At 44.5% G+C, this 27,788-nt stretch overlaps 1 protein-coding gene across 5 annotated transcripts in view; it reads right to left on the reverse strand.

Annotated features, from left to right (window-relative positions):
- Positions 1-27,788, reverse strand: part of LOC124000837 (homeobox protein cut-like 1) — a 266,011-nt gene that overhangs the window by 166,696 nt on the left and 71,527 nt on the right. For all 5 annotated transcript variants that reach the window (XM_046307490.1, XM_046307488.1, XM_046307489.1 and 2 more), the window contains exon 2: positions 18,770-18,880. In XM_046307490.1, coding sequence (XP_046163446.1) covers positions 18,770-18,880 — 111 coding nt within the window. The remainder of the gene's footprint in view (positions 1-18,769; positions 18,881-27,788) is intronic.

The following is a 27,788-nucleotide window of genomic DNA, read 5'->3' on the forward strand; positions in this document are numbered from 1 at the left end:
GAAAGTGTAAAAGATCGGTGAAGAATCCAGCTACGAACTGGTCCGTTTGTCACAACTTGGGAAGCTCATGGGAGACGTTGTGGCCACATTACCATAACGCTGTTTATATAAAAGCCCCAGATATAAGGTTTACATCTAATTGTTGTATAAGATGAATGAATGAGTATGATACTGTTTACACAATTTTACAATGTGATTTTGGACTGTTTAATGAAGGAAAACTCAAAAAGGGAATTAGATTTGAACTAAATCAGAAGACCGCCCCTGAGCCCAGTTAGGGTCAGACATTCTGGGACAGCCCTTTTCTGCCATTCCGAATAAAACCCAACTTTGAGAAATTAGCTTACCTCAATTACGAGATGGCTAAAGGTTGCAGACCAATGCTGAATCTTTTAACCATACCACGTGGTTAAACTCTTAGACTATCGATACCGACAGAATGAGAACAAGTCTTTGATATTAATTACTAGTTTGCAGCTAGGAATTCGGTATCATTGAACGCGAAGAATGACAACTGCCAAAACATCCATTCTATAGCGAATGTCACTTTGAACTATCCCCTCTAACCAAGACAGAGAGGGAGAGAGACGGACAATTCTACAAAATAAATACTTTTCACCAGCGATCAAGACGACACACTGAGCGTAAATATATATATTGATTGCAATTGTTCCCGAATGAGTGAGCGTTCATGTGTAAAGGATTAGCATTTCAATTGTTATAATTATTAACTCTGTAGTGACTTCTTAGTCGACCCCCACTTCTCCTTTGTCTAACAAGCCGCAATGCCGGGTCAGCCCACTAGGGCACATTCTCCGATCATTTCATGTAACCACATTTATCATGTTTGTTTGCTTATTTATGCATTTCTGTGAATTACTTAGTTAGTAATAAATAAATGATTTAAGACAATTGATGTATGGATGACTCAGTGAAGACTGGGTTCGTGCAGATAACCAACAACTTTGGTTATCTGCTTTGGAATGAGACTAACGTGAGGTAAAATAAATAAATCATTAATCAGAAGACTATTGATCAGATATGAAAATATCTGAAAGGTTATATTGGGAAATTATAACTTTGTAATCGGAATACTTTCCTTGGTGCCCCAACTTCCTAGTTAATTACAGCTACAAGATTATTCAGTTTAATCGCGTAATACTAATTACAGGAATCTTTGATAAAAACTAAGTATTCAATTTATTTATAGTAAAGACACGACACACTCAAACCGGTGTGCCTGGCACCTACTACCATACCCTGTTAAAAATGTAATGCACTTAAATATTTTGTCTTATCCATTCACCGTCTGAATGGCACACTTACACAATCCATGTTTTAGTTGTCTCAAGGCTTAAAAAACCTTCTTTAACCCATCTCCTCCCCTTCATCTACACTAATTGAAGTGGATTTAACAAGTGACATCAGTAAAGGATCATAGCTTTTACCTGGATTCACCTGGTTAGTCTATGTCATGGAAAGAACAGCTGTTCCCAATGTTGTGTACACTCTGTGTATATGTGAATTGTTCCGAGCTTAATATTAAAATCAGCAACGAACAGCTGTAGGCCTACACATTCATTCAAGGTAAAACATCCAATGATCAACATACACGTGCAGACACACAAAAACACAGCTCTCAAGGCAAAACAAACAAATATTGCCTCAAAACTAACGGTCACAAAAGCAAATATTGAGGACAGCAATTGTGTGCTCGTGTATACGGGTGCAAACTGCGTGTGTGTGTGTGTGTGTGTGTGTGTGTGTGTGTGTGTGTGTGTGTGTGTGTGTGTGTGTGTGTGTGTGTGTGTGTGTGTGTGTGTGTGTGTGTGTGTGTGTGTGTGTGTGTGTGTGTGTGTGTGTGTGTGTGTGTGTGTGTGTGTGTGTGTGTGTGTGTGTGTGTGTGTGTGTGTTTCAGAATATTTTGAGCTGCTTCATCCCATACTGACCAGGACCCAGCTGCATTAGTGGAATCTTATCTGCTGGAATGAGGAGGGGAGACACAGGAAGACGGATGGCCAGGCCCCCTCGGCATGCTGGTTATAGGGGGGGCAGAGGAGTGCAGCTGAATTCCAGAGGGAGAGGCCTAATCCCAGTCACTATGTAATCATTCCCCCGTACTGGGGGGGGGGATGGCTAGAGCCTAGCGGGACCCTATCCAATTCCTACTCTAATCGCCTGATCTGGAGACTACTCTGGCCCCCTCCTCTTCATTTGGATTCAAAGCTCCCTTGTTACCCCCATCGGTCAGTGTAGACCGGAGGGCCAGCTAGCATCTTGTGTGGTGCTGAGGTACTTTCATTTAAAGTGGGTGTCACCGTGTTATGGTCAGTCAGTGGGTGCATTTTTTATTTACACAAGGGCACCAAGAGGTTACAGCAAGGTTTTCAGGTAATACCAACCTTTCTTGTATATGAATGGGGGGAAATGACATGTGTCTGGGCTGTGCACTGGTAACTCTGCATTTACACTAGGAAGCTGTATCATCTGAAGCCATTCACTTTCAAATGAAGGAAAGCGAGAGAAGTGGAGTGGACGAGGGAGGTACTGTTGAGCGAAGTTGGGGAAAATGTTACTTTATTAAAATCCTCCGCGGTATTGCAACGCGAGTGAACAAATTGAAGCTCACCATAGCTTCCAACCCCTACTGGATTGGCTGACAATGGCTGTTGATACATAGCACTACCTTGCTTGCTTGCTAGTTAGCTTGTTAGCACCCACATGAGGGCGATGCTAGCATGGCTACGTGAGTGCCGCTTGTAAAGTGTAAACAGCCAGTAAGACATTGGAATACAACAACAATAATCTGTTTTATGTAGAGGGAAACCAATTAAACCAAAATGTGTTGAATGGAAGCTAGATTGTCAATTGAGATGCTAGTAATGGCACAGCTGTACCTGTAGCTGCTAGAATAAGAGGCCTTACACCTTAGTTTGTAACAAGAGCACTCGAAGACCAGCCTCATGTCTAACAACGATTACTCTTATTGTTGTCATGCCTTCAGAGTACATGACAATGGGCAATACCACCAAGGCGATTTGGAGCCAAAATGGGTGCTTTCATAGGGATCCAAATGGAGAAAACCTTCATTTAGCCCTGTCCTGCAGCAGAATGGCATGATGGCTGGGCTGCCATCCAGTGTCTGGTACTGAATGCTGTCGTAGCCGCAGTGAGGGATGCCCCCATGCCCATCAGTCTCCCCACGGTCCTCCAAACCCAAGAACCCCACCTCTTTCTGTCCCAGTGAGTCTGTGGAAAGCAATCACACAGTCCCAGCGGAAGAGGAAATGGCACACGCTCAACTCCTGTCAGTTCCACTATTCCATCAACCCCAGCATTAGCTGACCAGATGGACCAAATCCTTTAGGCAGATATGCAATGTACCAGTGCATTAAACAAGTGAGCTTAAAAAAAAGAGAGGGAGAGAAAAAAAATACATGAGTTGGGGCATTTGAGATGGAAAATGCATCAGCAATCCACATGTTCCACCAGTTTTTTTTTTCCCCTCCAGAGGGTTTTAGGCTCAGGGTTCCAGCTGTGAGGCACCATCAGGTATGGAGGCACACTGAGGCATGCGCTTGGCGCACGAGGACCAAAATGGCCGCACCTGATAGACAGATGAAGGGAGTGCTGTGGGAAACACCATAGACTGACCTGCGACTCACTGACTCCCCCAGCTGGCTCTGTGCTCCACACCTCTGGGGGCAAAGGGCTCTAAACCTATCACTGCTAGGGCTGGCATAATAATAGTATAATTTGCAGTTATAATCATCTTAATAAATTCATTTTAGGAGGGGATAAACCTTATTTTCAAGTAGATATAGTAATACATTTTTTTAGACTAGGGTGTCACCAAAGCTGTGTTGTATTCAAAGCTGTGCTATATTGTATTGCAGTGCCTTCAGAAAGTATTCATACCTCATGACATTGCACATTTTTATCAGTTACATGTAGAAGTACAAAATGATTCAATTGTTTTAAGAGTTTTGCAAATTAAATATAGAAATATCTCATTTATAGAAGTATTCATAACAGATCAATAAATTCAAACGATTCAAAACACATTACAATCACCTTTGGCAGCGAAAGTCTAAGAGCTTTGCACGCCAGGATCGTACAATATTTGCACTTCTTATTTTTCCCATTGCTAGAAAGACATTTTCTAGTTTTGACATACATTTTCAAGCCAATTTATGTATATAAAAATAAAATAAACTAGGCCACTCAGGAACATTCAATATCATCTAGGTAAGCAACTCGTGTATATTTGGCCTTGTGTTTTAAGTTATTGTCCTGCTGAAACTGAAAAGGATAATGTCTTCCAGTGTCTGTTGGAAAGCAGAATTTCCCAGGTTTTCCTCTAGGATGTTGCCTGTACTTAGCTCTATTACATTTCATTTTATCCTAAAAAAACCTCCCTTGTCCTTGGAGATGACAAGCATACCCATAACATGATGCAGCCACCATCATGCTTGAAAATATAAAGAGTGGTACTCAGTGATGCGTTGTCGGATTTGCCCCAAACATAATGCTTTGTATTCAAGACAAAAACGTAATTTCTTTTCCACATTTTTTACAGTTTTACTTTATTGTCTTATTGTACAAGCCTCCTTCGTTTCACACTGTCATTTTGTAACTATATCCATCCTCCGTTTTCTCCAATCACAGCAATTAAACTCTAACTGTTTTAAATTCAACATTGGTCACGTGGTGAAATCTCTGAGCGGTTTCCTTCATGCGGAAGACATCTCAGTCGAAGGCACTAGGTATCATTGTAGTGACTGGGTCTATTGATGCGCCATCCAAAGCGTCATTAATAACTTCACTATGTCAAAGGGATATTCAAAGTTTGCTATTTTATTTTTACCCATTTACCAATAGGTGCCCTTTTTGCGAGGCATTGGAAATCCTGCCTGGTTTTGTGGTTGCATCTGTTGGAAATTCACTGCTCGATTGATCGACCTTACAGATGATTAGTTAGGAGAGTTAGGAAAGCTAAGGCTTTTTCAAGAAGAAATATGCATCCTGTAGCACAAACTCAAAAAAGTTCTGGGACACTAAAGTCCATGGAGAATAAGACCACCTCCTCCCAGCTGCCCACTGCCCACAAATCCCCAATAATTGAGAAATTCGATGAGCATTTCCACCTGGCTACACCTACCCCGGTCAACAGCCCTGCACTCCCCACAGCAACTCGCTCAAACCTCACAAACCTCAAACCCCACTTTTCCTTCACCCAAATCCAGATAACTGATGTTCTGAAAGAGCTGCAAAATCTGGACCCCTACAAATCAGCCGGGCTAGGCAATCTGGACCCTCTCTTTAAAAAATTATCTGCCGAAATTGTTGCAACCCCTATTACTAGCCTGTTCAACCTCTTTCGTATCATCTGACATTTCCAAAGATTGGAAAGCTGCCGTGGTCATCCCCCTTTTCAAAGGGGGAGACACTCTAGACCCAAACTGCTACAGACCTATATCTATTCTACCCTGCCTTTCTAAGGTCTTTGAAAGCCAAGTTAACAAACAGATTACTGACCATTTCGAATCTCACAAACTTCTCTGCTATGCAATCTGGTTTCAGAGCTGGTCATGGGTGCACCTCAGCCAAGCTCAAGGTCCTAAACGATATCATAACCGCCATCGATAAAAGACATTACTGTGCAGTCGTATTAATTGATCTGGCCAAGGCTTTCGACTCTGTCAATCACAACATTCTTATTGGCAGACTCAACAGTCTCGGTTTCTCAAAAGACTGCCTCGCTTGGTTCACCAACTACTTCGATAGAGTTCAGTATGTCAAATCGGAGGGTCTGTTGTCCGGACCTCAGACAGTCTATGGGAGTGCCACAGGGTTCAATTTTCGGGCCGACTCTTTTCTCTGTATACATCAATGATGTTGCTCTCGCTGTTGAAGATTCTTTGATCCACCTCTATGCAGACGATACCATTCTGTATACTTCTGGCCCTTCAATGGACACTGTGTTAACAAACCTTCAGACGAGCTTCAATGCTATACAACTCTCCTTCCGTGGCCTCCAAATGCTCTTAAATGCAAGTCAAACTAAATGCATGCTCTTCAACCGATCGCTGCCCGCACCTGCCTGCCCGTCCAGCATCACTACTCTGGACGGTTCTGACTTAGAATATGTGGACAACTACAAATACCTAGGTTTCTGGTTAGACTGTAAACTCTCCTTCCAGACTCACATTAAGCATCTCCAATCCAAAATTAAATCTAGAATCGGCTTCCTATTTTGCAACAAAGCACCTTTTTCACTCATGCTGCCAAACATCCCCTTAAACTGACCATCCTACCGATCCTCGACTTCGGCAATGTCGTTTACAAAATAGCCTCCAACATTTTACTCAACAAATTGGATGCAGTCCATCACAGTGACATCCGTTTTGTCACCAAAGCCCCATATACTACCCACCACTGCGACCTGTATGCTCTCGTTGGCTGGGCCTCGTTTCATACTCTTCGCCAAACCATCTGGCTCCAGGTCATCTACAAGTCTCTGCTAGGTAAAGCCCCGCCTTATCTCAGCTCACTGGTCACCAAAGCAGCACCCACCCGTAGCATGCGCACGAGCTCCAGCAGGTATATCTCACTGGTCACCCCCAAAGCCAATTCTTTCTTTGGCCGCCTCTCCTTCCAGTTCTCTGCTGCCAATGACTGGAACGAACTGCAAAAATCTCTGAAGCTGGAGACTCTTACCTCCCTCACTAGCTTTAAGCACCAGCTGTCAGAGCAGCTCACAGATCACTGCACCTGTACATAGCTCATCTGTAAATAGCCCATCCAATCTACCTCATTCCCATACTGTATTTATTTATTGCTCCTTTGCACCCCAGTATCTCTACTTGCACATTCATCTTCTGCACAACCTACCATTCCAGTGTTTAATTGCTTTATTGTAATTACTTTGTCACTATGGCCTATTTATTGCCTTACCTCTCTTATCCTACCTCATTTGCACATGCTGTATATACATTGTTCTACTGTATTATTGATTGTGTTTGTTTATTTCATGTGTAACTCTGTGTTGTTGTATGTGTCAAACTGCTTTGCTTTATCTTCGCCAGGTCGCAGTTGCAAATGAGAACTTGTTCTATTTAGAATGAGAGCTTGTACCTATTTAAATAAAGGTGAAATATATTTTTTTTAAATGATTACAGTACCAGTCAAAAATGTGGACACACCTACTCATTCAAGAGGTATTCTTTATTTTTTTAGAACTAATTTCTACATTATAGAATAAAAACTATGAAATAACTAAGTCATCAAAACTATGAAATAACACAGTGAATCATGTAGTAACCCCCCCCCCCCCCAAAGTGTTAAACAAATCAACATATATTTTATATTTGAAATTCTTCTAAGTCGCCACCCTTTGCCTTGATGACAGCTTTGCACACTCTTGGCATTCCCTCAACCAGCTTCATGAGGTAGTCAACTGGAATGCATTTCAATTAACAGGTGTGCCTTGGAAAAAGTTAATTTGTGGAATTTCTTTCATTCTTAATGCATTTGAGCCAATAAGTTGTGTTGGGACAAGGTAGGGATGGTATACAGAAGATAGCCCTATTTGGTAAAAGATCAAGTCTATATTATGGCAAGAACAGTTAAAAATAAGCAAAGAGAAACGACAGCCCGTCATTACTTTAAGATATGAATATAAGTCAATACGGAAAATGTAAAGAACTTTCAAAGTTTCTTCAAGTGCAGTCGCAAAAACCAAGCACTATGATGGAACTGGCTCTCATGAGGACCGCCACAGGAAAGGAAGACCCAGAGTTACCTCTGCTGCAGAGGATAAGTTCATTAGATTTGTCAACCTTAGAAATTGCTGCCCAAATAAATGCTTCAGAGTTCAAGTAACAGACACATCTCAACTGTTCAGAGGAGACGTGAATTAGTCCTTCATGGTCAAATTGCTGCATAGAAACCACTACTAAAGGACACCAATTAGAAGACACTTGTTTGGGCCAAGAAACACGAGCAATGGACATAATACCAGTGAAATCTGTCCTTTAATCTGATGAGTCCGAATTTGAGATTTTTGGTTCCAACCGCCATGTATTTGAGAGATGCAGACTAGGTGAACGGATGACCTCACGAATATGTGGTTTCCTCCGTGAACATTGGGGGGGGTGCAGGTGCTTTGTTGGTGACACTGTCTGATTTATTTAGAATTCAAGGTACACTTAACCAGCATGTCTACCACAGTATTCTGCAGCGATACGCGATCCCATGAGTTGGACCGCAGAGTGAAGGAAAAGCAGCCAACAAGTGCTCAGCATTTGTGGGAACTCCTTCAAGACTGTTGGAAAAGCATTCCAGGTGAAGCTGTTTGAGAGAACGCCAAGAGTGTGAAAAAGCTGTCAAATGCAAAGGGTGGCTACTTTGAAGAATCTCAAATATAAAATATATTTTAATTTAACACTTTTTTGGTTACTACATGATTCCATATGTGTTATTTCATAGTTTTGATGTCTTCACTATTATTCTACTATGTAGAAATAAACCCTGGATGAAAGTAGGTGTGTCCAAACTTTTGACTGGTACTATATATGTGTGGGGCATAGAGATGAAGTAGTCATTCAAGAATTATGTTAGACACTACTATTGACCACAGAGTGAATCCATGCAACTTATGTGAATTTCTAAGCATTTTTTTTACTCCTGGACTTATTTAAGCTTGCCACAATAAAGGGGTTGAATACTTTAACTAAAAACATTTCAGCTTTTAATTTATTAAATGGTAAAACAAATTAAAAGCATAATTACACTTTGAAATGATGGGGTATTGTGTGTAGGCCAGTTACACCAAATCTCAATTTAATCTATTTGAAATTCAGGCTGTAACAACAACATGTGGAACAGTCAAACGGTGTGAATACTTTCTGAAGGCACTATAGGTATGTATAGGTATGTATAGGTATGTATAGGTATGCTGGAGCTCAAACATGCATTACAAGCTCAAAACATTTTTTCAACAAGACAAATTATGACAATAACCCTAGTCATTTGCATGAGAATTAGGCCTAATCGTTATGGCAAACTCCATCATCATCAGAGCCCTAAGCACTAAGAGCAGTTTCCCATCAGCGGTCTATGGGAAATACAGTATGACTCATCTGCACAGAATCAATCAACTGAGATTAGATCATTTTGCATAACCCTTCAATGCATTGTGACATATTGTGAAATTCATTTGGGTATATTGTTACAGTAAGTGACATTCAAGACAAAAAGTAAACTGTATTCGGTGAGCACAGTGCTCAGGGTAATAACTAATGACTGGGGGCTTAAAGACGGTAAACGGAGAGTCTTTGTGTGGGGAAGTTCCATAGGGATTAACTATAATATCGGAACCCTTTCCATTCCTTTTGGGGTCTGTGAGCGAAGCTGGAATTCAGATTTACAGCTGCGTGTAGGAAGGGTGGAAGAGGCCCCTCCTTTTCACAGTGTACCAGAGACCGGGCTGATGTTGGGCAGGGGTCAGAAAGAGGGGTCACTCTCTGGTGTGCTGGTGTATGTCACTGACGCCATGGCTCTCTGATGAACCCCTCACACATACAAACGACCCTCAGCCACACAAGCACGCGCACAGGCATAATATTCTCCTAAATTATGTAGATGTCTCTGTATTACGCAGTTAGCGTTCGCTCACCCACTCGGCCCATTCATTTTGCATAGTTGAGATGCAGACTCTATGCGTCAGACAGACTGCTGCCCTACAGAGTATTGTAGACAGACTGCTGCCCTACAGAGTACAGTACTCTGGGTAGCACTCATCCAGGAGATGTCCCCCTGCCACGCTGTGTGTGGGAGACTGGGAGAGTCAGTCAGACAGACCTCTCCCTCCTGTCCTCCTTCCATCCTCCCACAAAATTCCCCAGTCAGGCTGGATTACCAGGCCCGCCTCTGAAATCAATAGCCAGGGTTTGAAAGCAAAGAGGCGAACAGGAGGCGTTGGCGGCTGAGTTTCGCTCTCATCTCTCATTGGTTCATTGGCTGGCTGTCTGGCTGGTAAATATCCCTGTGTCGTGTTAAAGAGGAGGGCTATAATTAACTGTGCGAGACGCCAGTCAGCCAGGGGTTGGGCGCCGTGCCAACGGATCAGCCCTAATTACTATATTCACTTTGTCAGGAACGCTCACTTTGCTGCTCCCTCTGATAGGCCATGGCAGCCTCAGAAATCCCCCGGCACAGCACAGCGCACTCAGGCAGGCAGACGGGGCCGACTGGCAGGTAGGCTCGCAGTCACAGGGTGATGAAAGCTTGGTTGGGTGGAGGGCTGAGCGACTGCAACAGGGGAAGACACCCCAATGGCCGTCAAGCTCAGGGACCAAACAAACACAGGGGCCACCCGACTGAGCAAAAATAGTCCTATACACAGTAATGCTGCTCCCAGCCGCCCTGATTGATTTTCCTATTGATTGGATCATGTACATATGTCCTTTTGTCAGGTACAGTACTACAATATGGTGCCTTAAACCTGATCCGAGGCCCCGGTGTTTTCAGTCGATTCTGATTTCAGATCAATACAAAACACCAGTCTAAAAACAGACGTCTGCCTCCTGCAGTGTCTCCACAAATGGCTACAGTGCTATTTTGTGGTGTCCAACATGCTCATTTTATTGATGTTGTTGAGCAGAGGAGTTGTATTTTTCACACGGTTTGTAAACACCCTTTTAGTACGCATGGGGTTTGGCTACGATTAAATGCTCGGAATGGAGTTCCTATCAAAAGGCCAACTTAGGCTGGTGGAGGTATTTACATGTGGTGAAATTCACTGACAAAATATTTTTCACTAAACGTGGCCTGCTATCAATGGTTCTAATACATTACTGAACTGGAAATATGTGAGCTCGACAGGCGGGGGATGAATATGGCTTTATTTAAATAGTTTTACTGTTGAAGCGGCTCAGACAACCATTTCAGGGCAGTTTATCACATAAAGCCTCTTTCACACTGCCGGCCCAAACTGTCCACATACGGGCAAATCCCACTCCAAAGCCTGTTTCAACACAGCCACAGAAGGATAAGGATCACTTGCATACGTGGGCGTATTCATGGGGCACCACTGAGGGAAGCTTTATGGCAGAGATACACTGAATATAACAAACACTAAGTTGCTTCAAACCCCTTTTGTCCTCAGAACAGCCTCAATTCGTCGGGGCATTGACTCTACAAAAAGTGTCGAAAGTATTCCACAGGGATGCTGTCCCATGTTGACTCCAATAACTCCCACCATTGTGTCAAGTTGGCTGGATGTCCTTCGGGTGGTGGCCCATTCTTGATACACATGGGAAAATGTGTGTGAAAACCCCAGTAGCATTGCAGTTCTTGACATGGCACCTACTACCATACCACGTTCAAAGTCACTTATATTTTTTGTCTTGCCCATTCACCCTCTGAATGGCACACACACAATCCATGTCTCAATTCTCTCAAGGCTTAAAAATCATTCTTTAACCTATCTCCTCCTCTTAATCTACACTGATTGAAGTGGATTTAACAAGTGACATCAATAAGGGATTATAGCTTTCACCTGGTCAGTTTATGTCATGGAAAGAGTAGGTGTCCTTAATGCTTTGTATACTCAGTGTAATTACATACAGTATGTGCAAGCAGACGACGACGGTCCTCCTGCCAAATGCAGGGCATTCATCCTGATGGGCTTTATATCTGACTACTGTGGGGACTGAAAATCTTCAACAAAACTATTTGAGGTAGACCTGTGATTAACATTCATTTCAGGGGTTCTTGAATATGGTCTGCACAAGTCCTATTCCATACATTTTGCCGTCAAACATACGTCCTCGGTCGGTTAGAGTACGCTGCTGAAACCGGTTTCTATTTCAGGATACAAAACAAACAGATGACAGTAATTAAATGAAGTCATCTCTCTCTTGATTCAGGTCAGACACTCAGCTCAGTCCACACTCTCTCCGGCAGTTACCTCTTAGCTACCAACTCTCATATGAAAAACAGTAGGTCAACCTGACAAAAGCACTTATGAAGTCTTCCCACAATTCTGGTGATGCCATACGGTTAGACTCTTACTCAGAAGGGCGTCCCTTTATCACCAGGCAAATACCAAACTCAAATATTACCTGACAAACTTTGAAAGGGCAGTCAAAACCCCTGAACTCTTGTCAGAATCAGGTGAACCACTTCCACACAGACATGTCTGGAATGATTGAATCTACTCAAAGCCCTTGAATCTTATCCACAAAGCGTGTCCCTGAGTTTAGTCCATTTCTCTCTGATGGCGACAAAGCCTATTGAACAGGAGAAGAAACAGGCCCCGTAATTGAATTGTTGGAAAACAAATGCACCTTCCAGCAGAGAGAAAGAACGTGTGGCCTAGGGTCGTCTAGCAGTCGAACCGCTGCCTCCGGTGCACATATACCGCTGCAGCATGGATTCCAATCCGGCACACTCATTTTTCAGCACACTCTCTCTCCTTTATCTTTCCCACTGTCTCTCTATCCAATAAAGCATCAACATTTCAAAAATAGGAAGGACATGTCTCTTTAAGGGGGGTGTAAAGTGGTCATATCAGGCCTCTAACAGACATAGACAAATTGCCACACTGTACAGCCGTGAGGTCAAACAGTGATAGTGCCGCTATCTTATCATTCCACCAAAATAAAGGCCCGGGAACGCTCATGCTTTAAAGAACAGTATACAGTGCATTTGGCAAGTATTCAGACCTTCCTCTTTATCCACATTTTGTTAAGTTAGGGCCTTATTCTGAAATGGATTAAATGTATTGTTTTCCTCATCAATCTACACATAAAAATAGCCCATAATGACAAAGTGAAAACAGGTTATTCAAAAGTTCTGCAAATGTATTAAAAATAAAAAAACAAATAATTTATTTACATAACTATTCAGACCCTTTGCTATGACACTTGAAATTGAGCTTAGGTACATCCTGTTTCCATTTATCATCCTTGAGATGTTTCTACAACTTCATTGGAGTCCATCTGTGGTAAATTCAATTGATTGGACATGATTTGGAAAGGCACACACCGGTCTATATAAGCTCCCACAGTTGACAGTGCATGTCAGAGCAAAAACCAAGCAATGAGGTTGAAGGAATTTTCCAGAGAGCTCCGAAACAGGATTGTGTCGAGAGACAGATCAGGGGAAGGATACCAATAAATGTCTGCAGCATTGAAGGTCCCCAAGAACACAGTGCCCTCCATCATTCTTAAATGGAAGGAGTTTGGAACCACCAAGACTCTTCCTAGAGCTGGTCGCCATGTTAAACTGAGCAATTGGAAGGGCATTGGTCAGGGAGGTGAAGATGGGAGAACCTTCCAGAAGGACAACCATCTCTGCAGCACTCCATCAATCAGACCTTTATGGTAGAGTGGCCAGACGGATGCCACTCCTCAGTAAAAGGCACATGACAGCCCGCTTGGAGTTTGCCAAAAGGCACCTAAAGGACTCTCAGACCATGAGAAATAATATTAAAACCAAGATTGAACTCTTTGGCCTGAATGCCAAGTGTCACGTCTGGAGGAAACCTGGCACCGTCCCTACGGTGAAGCATGGTGGTTGCAGCATCATGCTGTGGGGATGTTTTTCAGCGGAAGGGACTGGGAGACTAGTCAGGATCGAGGGAAAGCTGAATGGAGCAAAGTACAGAGATTCTTGATGAAAATCTGTCCCAGAACGCTCAGGACCTCAGACTGGGGTGAAGGTTTTATCTTCCAACTGGACAAAGACCGTAAGCACACAGCGAAGACAACGAAAGGAGTGGGTTCGGGACAAGTCTCTGAATGTCCTTGAGTGGCCCAGCCAGAGCCCTGACCGGAACGTGATCGAACATCTCTGGAGAGACCTGAAAATAGCTGTGCAGAGACACTCCCCATTCAACCTGACAGAGCTTGAGAGGATCGTTATTGTAGCAACACACCTTTGGAGGGAAGGCAATCCTGCGCTGCGTTAGCTAAGTTTTCATGTCATCGGGAGTAGTTCATAAACGTTGAAGAGTATGTTAGGATGAAGTGTGAATTCATGCCAGGAATAATAAGTGTGAAGTTTGATTTCCTCCCTTCTGTAATAAGCAGCCAATGAGGTATTTGTTCCTTTATTCATGTGTTAATCTGAACCTGTTATAACGCCGGTTAAACTGTTATGTATGTAAGCACTTCAGAGTTATACCAAGCTAATAAGTCACTCGTAAGATAAGGTTGTAAGAGTGTGCTTAACTGTATTTTTCATTTACTTTATAGTTCTCACGGAAGGTGATAATTCTGACTAAAACTACAGAATAAAGCCGCCAGTTAAAATCAAGGAACGGTTGTGCTCGTGGTTACTGAAGGGAGCTACAAATTGGAGAAACTCAAATACAGGTGTGCCAAGCTTGTATTGTCATACCCAAGAAGACTCGAGGCTATAATCACTGCCCAAGGTGCGTCAACAAAGTACTGAGTAAAGGGTCTGAATACTTACATAAATGTGCAAAAAACATTTTTAAAGTTTTTGCTTCGTCATTATGGGGTATTGTGTGTAGACTAAATCACATTTTAGAACAAGGCTGTAACAAAACCAAATGTGGAAAAGGTCACAGGGCCTGAATACTTTCCGAATGCACTGCATAAATAGGTGTAGAAATACCCCTATTTTCAATTGCAGACAACTCCTTTAGAAGTTATCGGGTGGAATCTGTAACAAAAAACTGAAGTAATCAATACCTTCTTTTACCGTCTTCAGACAGAAAACGGTTTGTGAGAGAGAAGTCACAAGCAACACTAGCCGAGTCTGCACTCTGAGCCAAAATGGAGGTGAACCAAACAACCCAAAAATATCTTCACCAGGAGTGCAGAGAAGGAAGAGACACTAAGCACTTTGAGAGGGTGGCCAAAACTCCCCTTCTCAGAGTGATCTCTCAGAGAGATGAAACACTAGAGTGAGTTAGCAACCCTGAGCCCCCTCTGAACAGCTCAGTAATTAAGGTAGCTATCCAGCTCCAAGCGACAGAGGGATGAAATTTCCACCCCTGTGCCGGAACCCCTTGATGTTTTGTACCTTGGGTTCTGGGCCCATTTTGGCAACCAGATCGGTTGTTTTTTTCTATTTTTTTTCTCTCTTACAGAATCCCAGAGAACACAGCCTCCCAGCCAAAACCCCAGCACGATTCATTTAGTAACGGGTTATTAAGCTCAAACATAAATTGTAGCCCTGGACAGTTTAAATGGAAAAGAAGCCTGATTTATTAGAGCCGGAGACAAAACAGGTTTTTATTGTCCATTTATTCATCAACACTCATTGGGAGTGGTAACTCTGGAGGAATTTTCGGACAAAAAAAAAAAAAAGGAGGGAAGAAAGAGGGGAGTCGGGGCAATGGCTGCCGTAATCAAAGACAGAGCTTGCCGGGGGAGAGGAGCACAATGCCCTTGACATTCTTATCCCAGCTCTTCCCTGGACAAGACTGTATTTGTTTGGTAGAGCACTGCATCAGCTGAACAAATATATCAATAGTGTTTGCTGTCGCACTGTATCCTTGCATCTGTTCTTGACTTCATTTCAGGAGATTATTCATCAAGGCTGGCTAACGGCCTCCTCTGAGCAGTCAGAATAACTACGGGTTCATCTGAAGTACGCAAATAAAATACTCAAGCCATATCTGAGGGAGGATAGACTAACAGAACTGACACAGTGTCACTCGTAACGAAAGAGACGTTCTGTACATTATGTCGCCGGTAATTTCTACTCACATCAGTGTCATCTCCCATTCAAGGTCCAATTCTACAAAGTGATCCATCATTCCTTTGAGGTTCAATGGACATTTTCGACAATTTATTACGAACTCAAACCAAGGAGTTACATAGACTAAGCAGTTTATGACTTTGGGGGCGTACTCCTCTGACTAAGAAAGGGGCCAATGGGGCAGTGAGCCAATGATTGTACCAAACACTGGCAGTGTACCCTCAATCTGTCTGCTGCAGACGGACTGCCTCTAGTCACCAGAGAAACCACCTGCCAATGGGACGTCATACATACAAACAGACTTATACAAAATCAAAACACACAACTTATCCAATAGGTTATTGTAAAACGATTCTGCCATTTACCATTCCTTTCAACTGGTACGTTTATTCCAAATATTCTACAACAACAACCTGGGGGCGTAGTGCTGAGGTACTGCATGAACATCTCAGAATGGCGTGATGAACTTCTGCATAGGAAGTATTTTAAATGAGCCAAATTGAAGCTGGTTCTCAGTCCACCCCCCTCTCCTATCCTCTCCTCTCCCTCTGTCCTGTGGAGGTGTTGTCCTCAAGCTTTCAAAGTCACACCATTCCTGACCTCTGTGTCTGTCTGCTGTGCAGTAGGTCTGCCTCTGTGTGCCAGAGCACCATGGGTCATCAGGGCCCAGAATGAGGCATGGCACGGCTGTCGCTGACACAGCACATAGGATTGGTGCGCTGCTCTGTGCGTGTGTGTCTTTGTGTGCGTCTGTACATGTGTTTTTTGCCCATGTGCGCACGCATGCGCTTGTGTGCGTTTAGGACGGACCAGACAGGGAAGGGTGGCAGTGCACTGAGAAAGGGGATGCCTAGTCAGTTGTACAACAATTAATTTAACCAAAATGTGTCTTCCACATTTAACCCAACCCCTCTGAATCAGAGGCGCGGGGGGGGCTGCCTTAATGTCCACATCATCGGCGCCCGGGAAGCAGTTGTTGTTGGGGGGTTAACTGCCTTTCTCAAGGGCAAAACGGAACCAAAGAAATGACAATGACAGTAACCTGGCCGGCAGAGAGGCCTACTGTAACGCCACCAAACAGATGAATGGATCCTGAGGACAAGCGGACTCCGGTGTGTCCCGTTGTGAAACACCAAGCCGTAGTCAGACTGCACGCGGGTCAAATAGTACATTCAGTATATCTGTGGAGTATTTTTTGTTATCCATTTTAAATTCAATATTGTTCTGAACGGATACACTTCTGTATCAACTACAGTAGTAAATGAAGCTGAAGTGCCTGGTAATATCCACTCGTCGGTCCTCCCGCCTGCAGTCTGTTTGTTCTTCTTCTATTTTGCATGCTCCATCCTGTGCTCTCCTCTTTCCTGCTGTCAACTCACTCCTCTCTTCTCCCCCTCCTCTCTGCATTCTGTGCGCTCTTCTCCCTCTCTTGCTCTCTCTCAGCTTTGTTTGAGTAGAGAGCCATGGTGACGGAGGAGCCACACAAAAGGGTCACATGATGTCGAGGCGAGTCTAGGCGGGCGGGTGGACACAATGACCGCACCACTCCGCACAGCTGGAGTGTCACGCATTCCTGGTGTTTACAAGATTTCGGGGGAAAACTAATCCACCCCCCTGAGGAACTCTGCGGCGCAAAATTGGCCCATTTTCTGTCTGAATAGAGGGCTTATGTCATCGCTACGATGCATTTTAGCAGCATAAGAAAATGGCAACCTGCAAAAACGATGGCAGTGGTGGTAGGAGGGTTGAATCACAGACGAGGCAGATGAGAATAGGCTAAATAGTGGTCACTCTTCAATGGGAACAGTTGAGGGAGCCAAGGGTAGAAGGGATAAGAGTCTTCTTGTATATTTCTTTGGCTAAAATAATGTTTAAAAAAATATCAAACATCTGTTCTATAATCTACAACTTTGGGCCTTCAATTCAGTTGCCATTTTTAGCATCACAGCGTCGTCATCAAAGACAGGGTTTGAAAAGCGCCACTGTTGTGGCGAAATATGTTGACATATCGTTAATTGAGGCCTCTATTGGACGTTGTGCCATCGTTGCCGAGGCCTTGCCAGCATACCTAAACCCTGGCAGCTTAATCAGATCCACAACAGAGTTTCCTGTAAATAAAGAACCGCTCACTCCTTAAAACACCTCAGACGCATGGCTAGTTTTTACCAATTCAGGACATGACTTCACAGAAAAGCAGTGGGGCCGGTCAAACTGGCCAGAACAGCCTTGACCAACCATGCGACAAACATATTCCCTAAAAGGTGGTCGTAGTGGAGTAATCGAGTTCAGTTTGAGGGGGTGGATGGGGACTACTGACTACTACGGTCATCTTTTGATGGGATGTCCAGAGAGTTTCAGATTGTACTGACAAACCTGAAGAGTAAAAGTTTATAAGAGGTGACACAGAGTAACCTAAGTAATGCCATGTAATGAATGGTGCTTTAATAAACTATGCTAACATGGACTAATGTAAGGATGGGTTAACTGGACCGCATGGGAAGTGGAATCCAATGAGGAACAAATGAGGAGCTCAGCCAATCAAAAGGACACTGTGTCCAAAAGGTAAATAAACACAGCCCACGATGACACAAAACGCCAGTGGAACCAGCTGAAAGAATAGCCGGGGGGAGGGCCTGTGAACAATAAGAGGACATTGTCTCCTCCGCTTGAATGGGCATCATTTCTCCGACTAACCCCACCCCCAACCCCCCCCTGGTGCGGCCCATCGGATGACAATAGAGGCATTGATGACTGGGTATACACGCACATACGTCTGTCCAGCTATGACGCTGCACGTCCGTTACACCAACACAGACGTGTCCTCTCTGTCGTGCCTCTACTGCTGTGGTGTGTGTGTGTGTGTGTGTGTGTGTGTGTGTGTGTGTGTGTGTGTGTGTGTGTGTGTGTGTGTGTGTGTGTGTGTGTGTGTGTGTGTGTGTGTGTGTGTGTGTGTGTGTGTGTGTGTGTGTGTGTGTGTGTGTGTGTGTGTGTGTGAAGACAAGCAGGCAAAAGCAGAGCAGATACTCACCTCTGGTGTGTTTTTCTTGAACTCACGGCTTTGGTCGATGAGCTTTTTCCTCGACTGCTCACTCTCATCCTGTCTGTTGGCCAGGGCTGTGGCGGTGGCATCCAGTTCTCTCTGTGGGACCAAGAGGGGGGAGGAGAAAGGACAGAATGATTACACAGGGCTCTGTGGGGGATGACCACCATTTACATTTAACTCTTTCTTTTCCTATATGACCCCCTGAAGTCTGGCACCACTAGTGCCAAACTGACAGACAGACAGACAGACAGACAGACAGACAGACAGACAGACAGACAGACAGACAGACAGACAGACAGACAGACAGACAGACAGACATGACAGACAGACAGACAGACAGACAGACAGACAGACAGACAGACAGACAGACAGACAGACAGACAGACAGACAGACAGACAGACAGACAGACAGACAGACAGACAGACAGACAGACAGACAGACAGACAGACAGACAGACAGACAGACAGACAGACAGACAGACAGACAGACAGACAGACAGACAGACAGACAGACAGACAGACAGACAGACAGACAGACAGACAGACAGACAGACAGACAGACAGACAGACAGACAGACAGACAGACAGACAGACAGACAGACAGACAGACAGACAGACAGACAGACAGACAGACAGACAGACAGACAGACAGACAGACAGACAGACAGACAGACAGACAGACAGACAGACAGACAGACAGACAGACAGACAGACAGACAGACAGACAGACAGACAGACAGACAGACAGACAGACAGACAGACAGACAGACAGACAGACAGAGACGCACCATGACTACTCAATGGCTGGCATCACACACACCCCTATGGGGAAAAAGACAGACAGACAGACAGACGCACCATGACTACTCAATGGCTGGCATCACACACACCCCTATGGGGGAAAAAAAACACCCACAGAGTTGGACACATACTGTACAGTGTACGCACACATACACCCTTTCAGCACATCTTCTGCAGACAGAAGTGTGAAAAAAGCAATATAACCACTTCTAGATCCCAGCAGCATTTATGCAGCTTATAAAAATCTCTATTCGAGAGAGAATGAAAAAAACGTATGGGACGAAAGAGCTTTTCTCACAGGCTCCTTTATGGTCGCTAGGCATGTACATGTCATAGGGCAGATCCTAGATTATCAATATTGGGACAGAGGTGCCAGGAGAAGATAAACACAGACTCTAGATCCGCATGGACAAGCCAGGCTACTACAATATCCACACTGATACAGCTGAACCTATATAGGCCTATACTCTCAGAATGTAAGCCACGAAAATCTATAGTTAGTATCAGACGAAGACATATTTTCCCATTGGATTTGGATATGTGAAGTGACTGACAAGCAGTCTCAGGTGGGCCTTTGATGAGGCTTTGTGTGTGTGTGTGTGTGTGTGTGTGTGTGTGTGTGTGTGTGTGTGTGTGTGTGTGTGTGTGTGTGTGTGTGTGTGTGTGTGTGTGTGTGTGTGTGTGTGTGTGTGTGTGTGTGTGTGTGTGTGTGTGTGTGTGTGTGTTGTCTCTGAGAGAAAGAGGCAGAGAGCGAGAGGCAGAAAGCGGGAGGCAGAGTGTGAGAGCGAGAAAAAGAGAGAGAGACAGTCGAGGCTGACATCTGGAAGCCAGATGCAGGGAACAAATCAAGTTAATTAGGCTGGAACTGAGCGAGCCAGACTGCTGCCCCCACTTTACTCCACACAGCCACCACCACCATGTCTGGGGGGGGGGGGGGGTAGCTAGAGCATACAGTACACACAGCAGACTGGCTAGAGCACAGCTCACTTCCGCCTCTCGCCCCCATTTTATCTGCACCCAGATCCTCTTCTAGTCTAGTAGGGAAGAATTGTCGAATAGAAGGGCCGCAAGAACTATAAGAGCTGTTTCACTTAATACTTGGGCTTCAAGCCTAAAATTATTTGGTAAAAAGTTAGTGTCTTAAAAAAGTGATTTTGTGTGGTGTGTGTGTGGTGTGTGTGGTGTGTGTGTGTGGTGTGTGTGTGGTGTGTGCGTGTCGTGTGTGTGTGTGGTATGTGTGTGTGGTGTGTGTGGTATGTGTGTGTGGTGTGTGTGTGTGGTATGTGTGTGGTGTGTGTGTGGTGTGTGTGTGTGGTGTGTGTGTGGTGTGTGTGTGGGGTGTGTGGTATGTGTGTGTGGTGTGTGTGTGGTATGTGTGTGGTATGTGTGTGTGGTATGTGTGGTATGTGTGTGTGGTGTGTGTGGTGTGTGTGTGGTATGTGTGTGGTGTGTGTGTGTGGTGTGTGTGTGTGGTGTGTGTGGTATGTGTGTGTGGTGTGTGTGTGTGGTATGTGTGTGGTGTGTGTGTGGTGTGTGTGTGTGGTGTGTGTGTGGTGTGTGTGTGGGGTGTGTGGTATGTGTGTGTGGTGTGTGTGTGGTATGTGTGTGGTATGTGTGTGTGGTATGTGTGTGGTATGTGTGTGGTGTGTGTGGTATGTGTGTGTGTGGTGTGTGGTGTGTGTGTGGTGTGTGTGTGGTGTGTGTGTGGTGTGTGTGTGGTATGTGTGTGGTATGTGTGTGGTGTGTGTGTGTGGTGTGTGTGTGTGGTGTGTGGTGTGTGTGTGTGGTGTGTGGTATGTGTGTGTGGTGTGTGTGTGGTATGTGTGTGTGGTGTGTGTGTGGTATGTGTGTGTGGTGTGTGTGTGGTATGTGTGTGGTGTGTGTGGTATGTGTGTGTGTGGTGTGTGGTGTGTGTGTGGTGTGTGTGTGGTGTGTGTGTGGTGTGTGTGGTGTGTGTGTGGTGTGTGTGTGGTGTGTGTGTGGGGTGTGTGTGTGGTGTGTGTGTGGTGTGTGTGTGTGTGGTATGTGTGTGTGGTGTGTGTGTGGTGTGTGTGTGGTGTGTGTGGTGTGTGTGTGGTGTGTGTGTGGTGTGTGTGGTGTGTGTGGTATGTGTGTGTGGTGTGTGTGGTGTGTGTGTGGTATGTGTATGGTGTGTGTGGTGTGTGTGGTATGTGTGTGGTGTGTGTGGTATGTGTGTGGTGTGTGTGGTGTGTGTGTGGGGTATGTGTGTGGTGTGTGTGTGGGGTATGTGTGTGGTGTGTGTGTGGGGTATGTGTGTGGTGTGTGTGTGGGGTATGTGTGTGGTGTGTGTGTGGGGTATGTGTGTGGTGTATGTGTGGTGTGTGTGTGGTATGTGGTGTGTGTGGTGTGTGTGGTGTGTGTGTGGTATGTGTGTGTGTGGTGTGTGTGTGGTATGTGTGTGGTATGTGGTGTGTGTGGTGTGTGTGGTGTGTGTGGTGTGTGTGGCGTGTGTGGCGTGTGTGGCGTGTGTGGTGTGTGTGGCGTGTGTGGCGTGTGTGGCGTGTGTGGCGTGTGTGGTGTGTGTGGTGTGTCATATTTCAAGAAAGTCCATTAAAGCAGTGACATCAATAGATGCGTCGCCTGCTCACCAGTCATAGGGGTGTTGCTGCATAGCAACGGGACGTCAACCTTTGCCCCTAACTCCTGTGGCGCCACCTCTGCCACACACATCGAGGCCCGCGGTGGGCATGCTAATTCCAGCTTTGTGGGGTGGGTGTTGGGGGAACTGTTCCCAGGTCAGGGTAAAAGGTTTGGTGGGCAACACTGACCCAGGGTCAGGAAGAGGCCCGCTGCACGTTACCTCCACTCCGCTGCCTTTGGCCGCTAGCGGCAGGGGACCCATATGACAGAAAGGCTGCAGCAACCAAGGTTCGCCACAGGGGCACTGAGCAGAGGTGAGCAGAAGAGAAGTTTAAAGAAAATATATTGAGTTAGCTAGCCCTAGGAGCTAACGCACAGAGTTGGGGAGTAACAGATGACATGTAATCAGTTACATGTAAGGGATTACAACAACAAAAATCCGTTACCAGCAAAAATATTGTAATCGGGTTACAGATACTTTCAAAAAACTAGATGATTACTTCAAGGAATACTTTTCAATTCAGAAAGGATGTTTGCGGAAAAAGCTTCGGTTTTCTCAATGACATTCAAATCAACATTGAAAAAAGCCGCAAGTTTTAAGTTTGTTCCACGTGAACGAGTCTGACCACAAGTCAGAGACCACTATGATGACACAGCAAATGTTTTTGATCGATCGCGGGAAGAGAGCAGGAATAGGCTTTTGTAGGCTACAGTCCAAGCTATGTCTTCCAAAGGTGCGACAGCTGTCGGCATCCAAAGATTATCCAACTTGAATAAATGCCTGGAGGTAAGGATGACATCAGTGTTGTAGTGCACGGCGATACAGAGATCACTTATTATTGATATCTATATAGCGCATTGATGTGAATCGCACTGTTGCTCTCTCATTAAGCTATTTGCACCTTACGGATTGTGGTTGTTGTGGATGGATGTTCACAAATCTAAATGTGTATTTGAACCCAACAATGGTTGAATTCAAGAAGTTTAAGCTGCCTATCAATCATTGTTTTTGAAACCAGTAGACAGCCAGTGAGAAAATTGCTCTTGCAACAGCCGCGTAGTGCGGATCCCAGCCTATGGAATAAAAGTGGGGCTTTTATTGCTCAATCTAATTCATGCTGATGATTAAAAAAAACAAACCCTAATGGACACATACTGAAACACTTTTGATTGCCCCCTTTAAGTCTATGTAGTTACTGAATAAGTCAAAAAAAGGACAAAGCAACAGATTACATTTAGGAAGTAACCTACCCAACCCTGCTAATGCATTGGCTAGTTGTACTGTAGCTCTCAGCAACTGTATTCCCTCTTTTCCTCTCCAGCTGTATCTAGACTAGCAAGGAATGAAGACACGAGGGGCGGAAGGAGGAGGGTGGTTTGGAGAAGTGGAAAGGAGGAACGCCCCGTTCCCCAAAAAGCTTCTGTCAAGTTAAGGGTCTTGAGACTGATTAGCAGATGCTGCCGTTAAGCACATTATGCAAACGATTTGGCTAATCACTTCAAATTGATTAGAGCCAGGCTTCCTAACCAGTTTTAATGCACCACCGCGTCTCTGGGACCCCTCTGAGCCAGTCCAGGGGAACAGGGGAACAGGGGAATGGGGTGGGGTGAGTAATTAGGTTTTTATCAACAGGAATTCATAGTCAGACCAACCCCAGCCTGCACACACCCACAGATATAGGGAGGCAAATCCTTAAACACACAGGGTAGCTAAATCTATCAAAAGTAGCAAAGTGAATGTGTACAGGCTATATGATATTAGCAGGCCTTGGTGTACAGACACAGGCAGTTTTTGTTCAGGCTATAAGCTCTTTTTATAATGTAAAGAACTGTATGAAAATTGCCTAGCCTATATTCTGTCCAACGTCTCTACTGTATGTCATTGTAGGAGCTATGGGCACAGGTTAATGAGAAGAATAGTGCAGCCGGCCACGACTGGGAGACCCATGGGGTGGCACACAATTGGCCCAGTGTCGTCTGGGTTAGGGGAGGTTTTGATCGGCAGGGATGCCCTTGTTCCGTCGCGCACTAGCGACTCCTGTGGGGGGCTGGGCGCAGTGCACGTTGACACGGTCGCCAGGTGCACGATGTTTCCTCCGACACGTCGACACGGTCGCCAGGTGCACGATGTTTCCTCCGACACGTCGACACGGTCGCCAGATGCACGATGTTTCCTCCGACACTACGACACGGGCGCCAGGTGCACGATGTTTCCTCCGACACGTCAACACGGTCGCCAGGTGCACGATGTTTCCTCCAACACGTCGACACGGTCGCCAGGTGCACGATGTTTCCTCCGACACGTCGACACGGTCGCCAGGTGCACGATGTTTCCTCCGACACGTCGACACGGTCGCCAGGTGCACGATGTTTCCTCCGACACGTCGACACGGTCGCCAGGTGCACGATGTTTCCTCCGACACGTCGATGGGGCTGGCTTCCGGGTTAAGTGGGCATTGTGACTTGGTTGGGTTGTTTCGGAGGACGCACGGCTCTCGACCTTCGCCTCACCCAAGTCTGTACGGAAGTTGCAGCGAAGAGATAAGACTAACTACCAATTGGATACTACGAAATTGGGGAGAAAAAGTTAACACACGTTCAAGACCACTGCTTAAACTATGTAAAGAGATAATCCACCCCAAACTACTAATTCCTGTTATTAACATTGTTAAATAACACTAATATCCAACAATATTTTTTGTGAACAAATGCTTCATTTTGTCATAAGAGCAAGATTGGTAGAATCATGTGAAAACTGTTTTGGGAAATCTGTTGCAGCTCAAGTCTACTACAAAACCCACAATGCAATGCTCCCTCTCTCCCTGGTATGGTTGGCTGGCTAGGTAACTAGCTAGAAAACATTGCTACACAATAATACCAAAGTCAATATGAAGTATTGTGAAGTAGCTAGCTAGCTGTAATATCTCCTATACAAACTGCACTATCAACTTAGGAGACTCTCACAAGTTCAACTTAAAGTTAGTCTCTGCCACTGAGCTATAAACGGCATCTCTGCCTAGAGCGAGAGCAGCATTACGTTGCTTTCCTGTAGAGGTAATAAGAATCGCATTGGATGACGATTAGCTTAGCAAACACATGACAACGTGAATGCGATTGGTCGACAGTCAGTTGGGTGGGATGTTTCTCCATTCGTTGCCCAATGGGATTCCCATCTCTTCCTTTCTGTAATATCTCTGTTTCCTACAGACATGGCGCATTGAGACATGATACTTGAAGGAGAAATGGAGGTGAATCATTTGGTACACATCTAAGTACAATCTATACTTTTTCATGACCATATAAATGGATGGATGTGTTCTAAACAAGTATGGCCATATCATCTATTGGCTGATTTGCTGATCTGGAGTGCAGGTAATTGTTTACCCCCCCCCCCCCCCAGTGATGTGAATTATATAGCTATGAGGTGCGTTCCTACACAATTTCCAGATTTTCACAGGCGGATGACTTTGAAGTCAAATCAAGAGGTCCACCAATAGAACATAGGCTTTCACCAAATTGATAGGAGTTTCGTGATTTTTATTTCTGGCAGTGGATTATCCCTTTAAGTCACCGTCACAAATGCTGACTACCCCATCAACGGGGGGGGGGGGTGACCAACCTCACCAACACCCCCAGGCTCCATAGCGTCGGTCCTCTCAGACATTTTGCTGTCTGCCTGAATCGGGCCCTCCCGCCTTTCTCATCCAGCAGCAGCGCTTGAATAAAGGACCAAATTGTACTCCATAATGGCTTCATAATTTTGCTAATGAAAGAATTTTGCTGGCTCAGGCAGCGGTGCTTGTCTTAGTTAATTTGTTCAGTAGTAAACGCTGATGGAACACATTACTGTGCTCCCTCGAGAGCTCGCCTGTGCCAGATGCTATCAGCTGTATGCTCGGAGGGAAATATTAGAGGGGCCGTCTCTCCTCTTCTTTTATCTCTCTCCTTTTTCCTCCTCTCTCTGGTCGAATGACTAGAAAGGATCCTGACAGTGTCTACTAAAAGACAGACAATCCTTCCCACTCCCCGCATACTCCAACCAAGCTACTCTCAAAACATACCGGATCACACTTTCTTTTCCTATTAAGAAAAAATGAATAATTAGGGGGAGATCAGCTTCAATATTGCAGACAGATTGTGGCTTCCATCAATGTATTTGTCCGCATCAATTCCAATCCTCTATAAAACTAAATGTAAATATACAGTACCAGTCAAAAGGGTAGCTACTTTGAAGAATCAAAAATATATTTTCATTTGTTTAACACTTCTTTGGTTATTACATGAGGTCTTCACTATTATTATACAATGTAGAACATAGAAAAATAAAGAAAAACCCTTGAATGAGTAGGTTTGTCCAAACTTTTGACTGGTACTGTATATTTAAAAACACTACCATTCAAAAGTTGAGTCACTTAGACATTTCATTGTTTTTGAAAGAAAATATTATTTTTGTCCATTAAAATAACATTAAATTGATCAGAAATACAGTGTAGACATTGTTAATGTTGTAAATGACTATTCTAGCTGGAAATTGCTGATTTTTAGTGGAATATCTACCTACATAGGCGTACAGAGGCCCATTATCAGCAACCATCACTCCTGTGTTCAAATGGCACGTTGTGTTAGCTAATCCAAGTTAATCATTTAAAAAAAGGCACATTTATTTCATTTTACCTTTAACTAGGCAAGTTAGTTAAGAACAAATTCTTAATTTCAATGACAGCCTAGGAACAGTTAACGGCCTTGTTCTGTGGCAGAACAACAGATTTTTACCTTGTTGGCTCAGGGATTCATTCTTGCAACCTTTCGGTTACTAGTCCAACTCTCTAACCACTATGCTACCTGCCACCTAATTGATTATTAGAAAACCCTTTTGCAATTATGTTAGCACAGCTGAAAACTGTTGTTCTGATTAAAGAAGCAATAAAACTGCCATTCTTTAGACTATCTTGAGCATCAAGTGGGAGGCCCTGCTGCACAACTGCGCAAGAGGACAAGTACATTTGTGTCTCGTTTGAGAAACAGACGCCTCACAAGTCCTCAACTGGTAGCTTCATTAAATAGTACCCGCAAAACACCCGTCTCAACGTCAACAACGAAGAGGCGACTCCAGGAGGCTGGCCTCCTAGGCAGAGTTGCAAAGAAAATGCTATATTCCAGACTGGCCAATACAAAGAAAATATTAAGTTGGGCAAAAGAACACTGGACAGTGGAACTCAGTCTAGAAGAACAGCATCCCGGAGTCGCCTCTTCACTGTTGACGTTGAGACTGGTGTTTTGTGGATACTATTTAATGAAGCTACCAGTTGAGGACTTGTGAGGTATCGGTTTCTCAAACTAGGCACAAATGTACTTGTCCTCTTGCTCAGGTGTGCACCGGGGCCTCCCACTCCTCTTTCTATTCCGGTTAGAGCCAGTTTGCGCTGTTATGTGAAAATAATCAGCTAACACAATGTGCCATAGGAACACAAGAGTGATGGTTACTGATAATGGTCTTCTGTACGCCTATGTAGATAATCCATAAACTAATCAGCAGTTTCCAGCTACAATAGTCATTTATAACATTAACAATGTATGCACTGTATTTCTGATCAACTTGATG

The sequence above is a fragment of the Oncorhynchus gorbuscha genome, linkage group LG16 (assembly GCF_021184085.1).
Source record: "Oncorhynchus gorbuscha isolate QuinsamMale2020 ecotype Even-year linkage group LG16, OgorEven_v1.0, whole genome shotgun sequence".
In the NCBI taxonomy this organism is placed as follows: domain Eukaryota; kingdom Metazoa; phylum Chordata; class Actinopteri; order Salmoniformes; family Salmonidae; genus Oncorhynchus; species Oncorhynchus gorbuscha.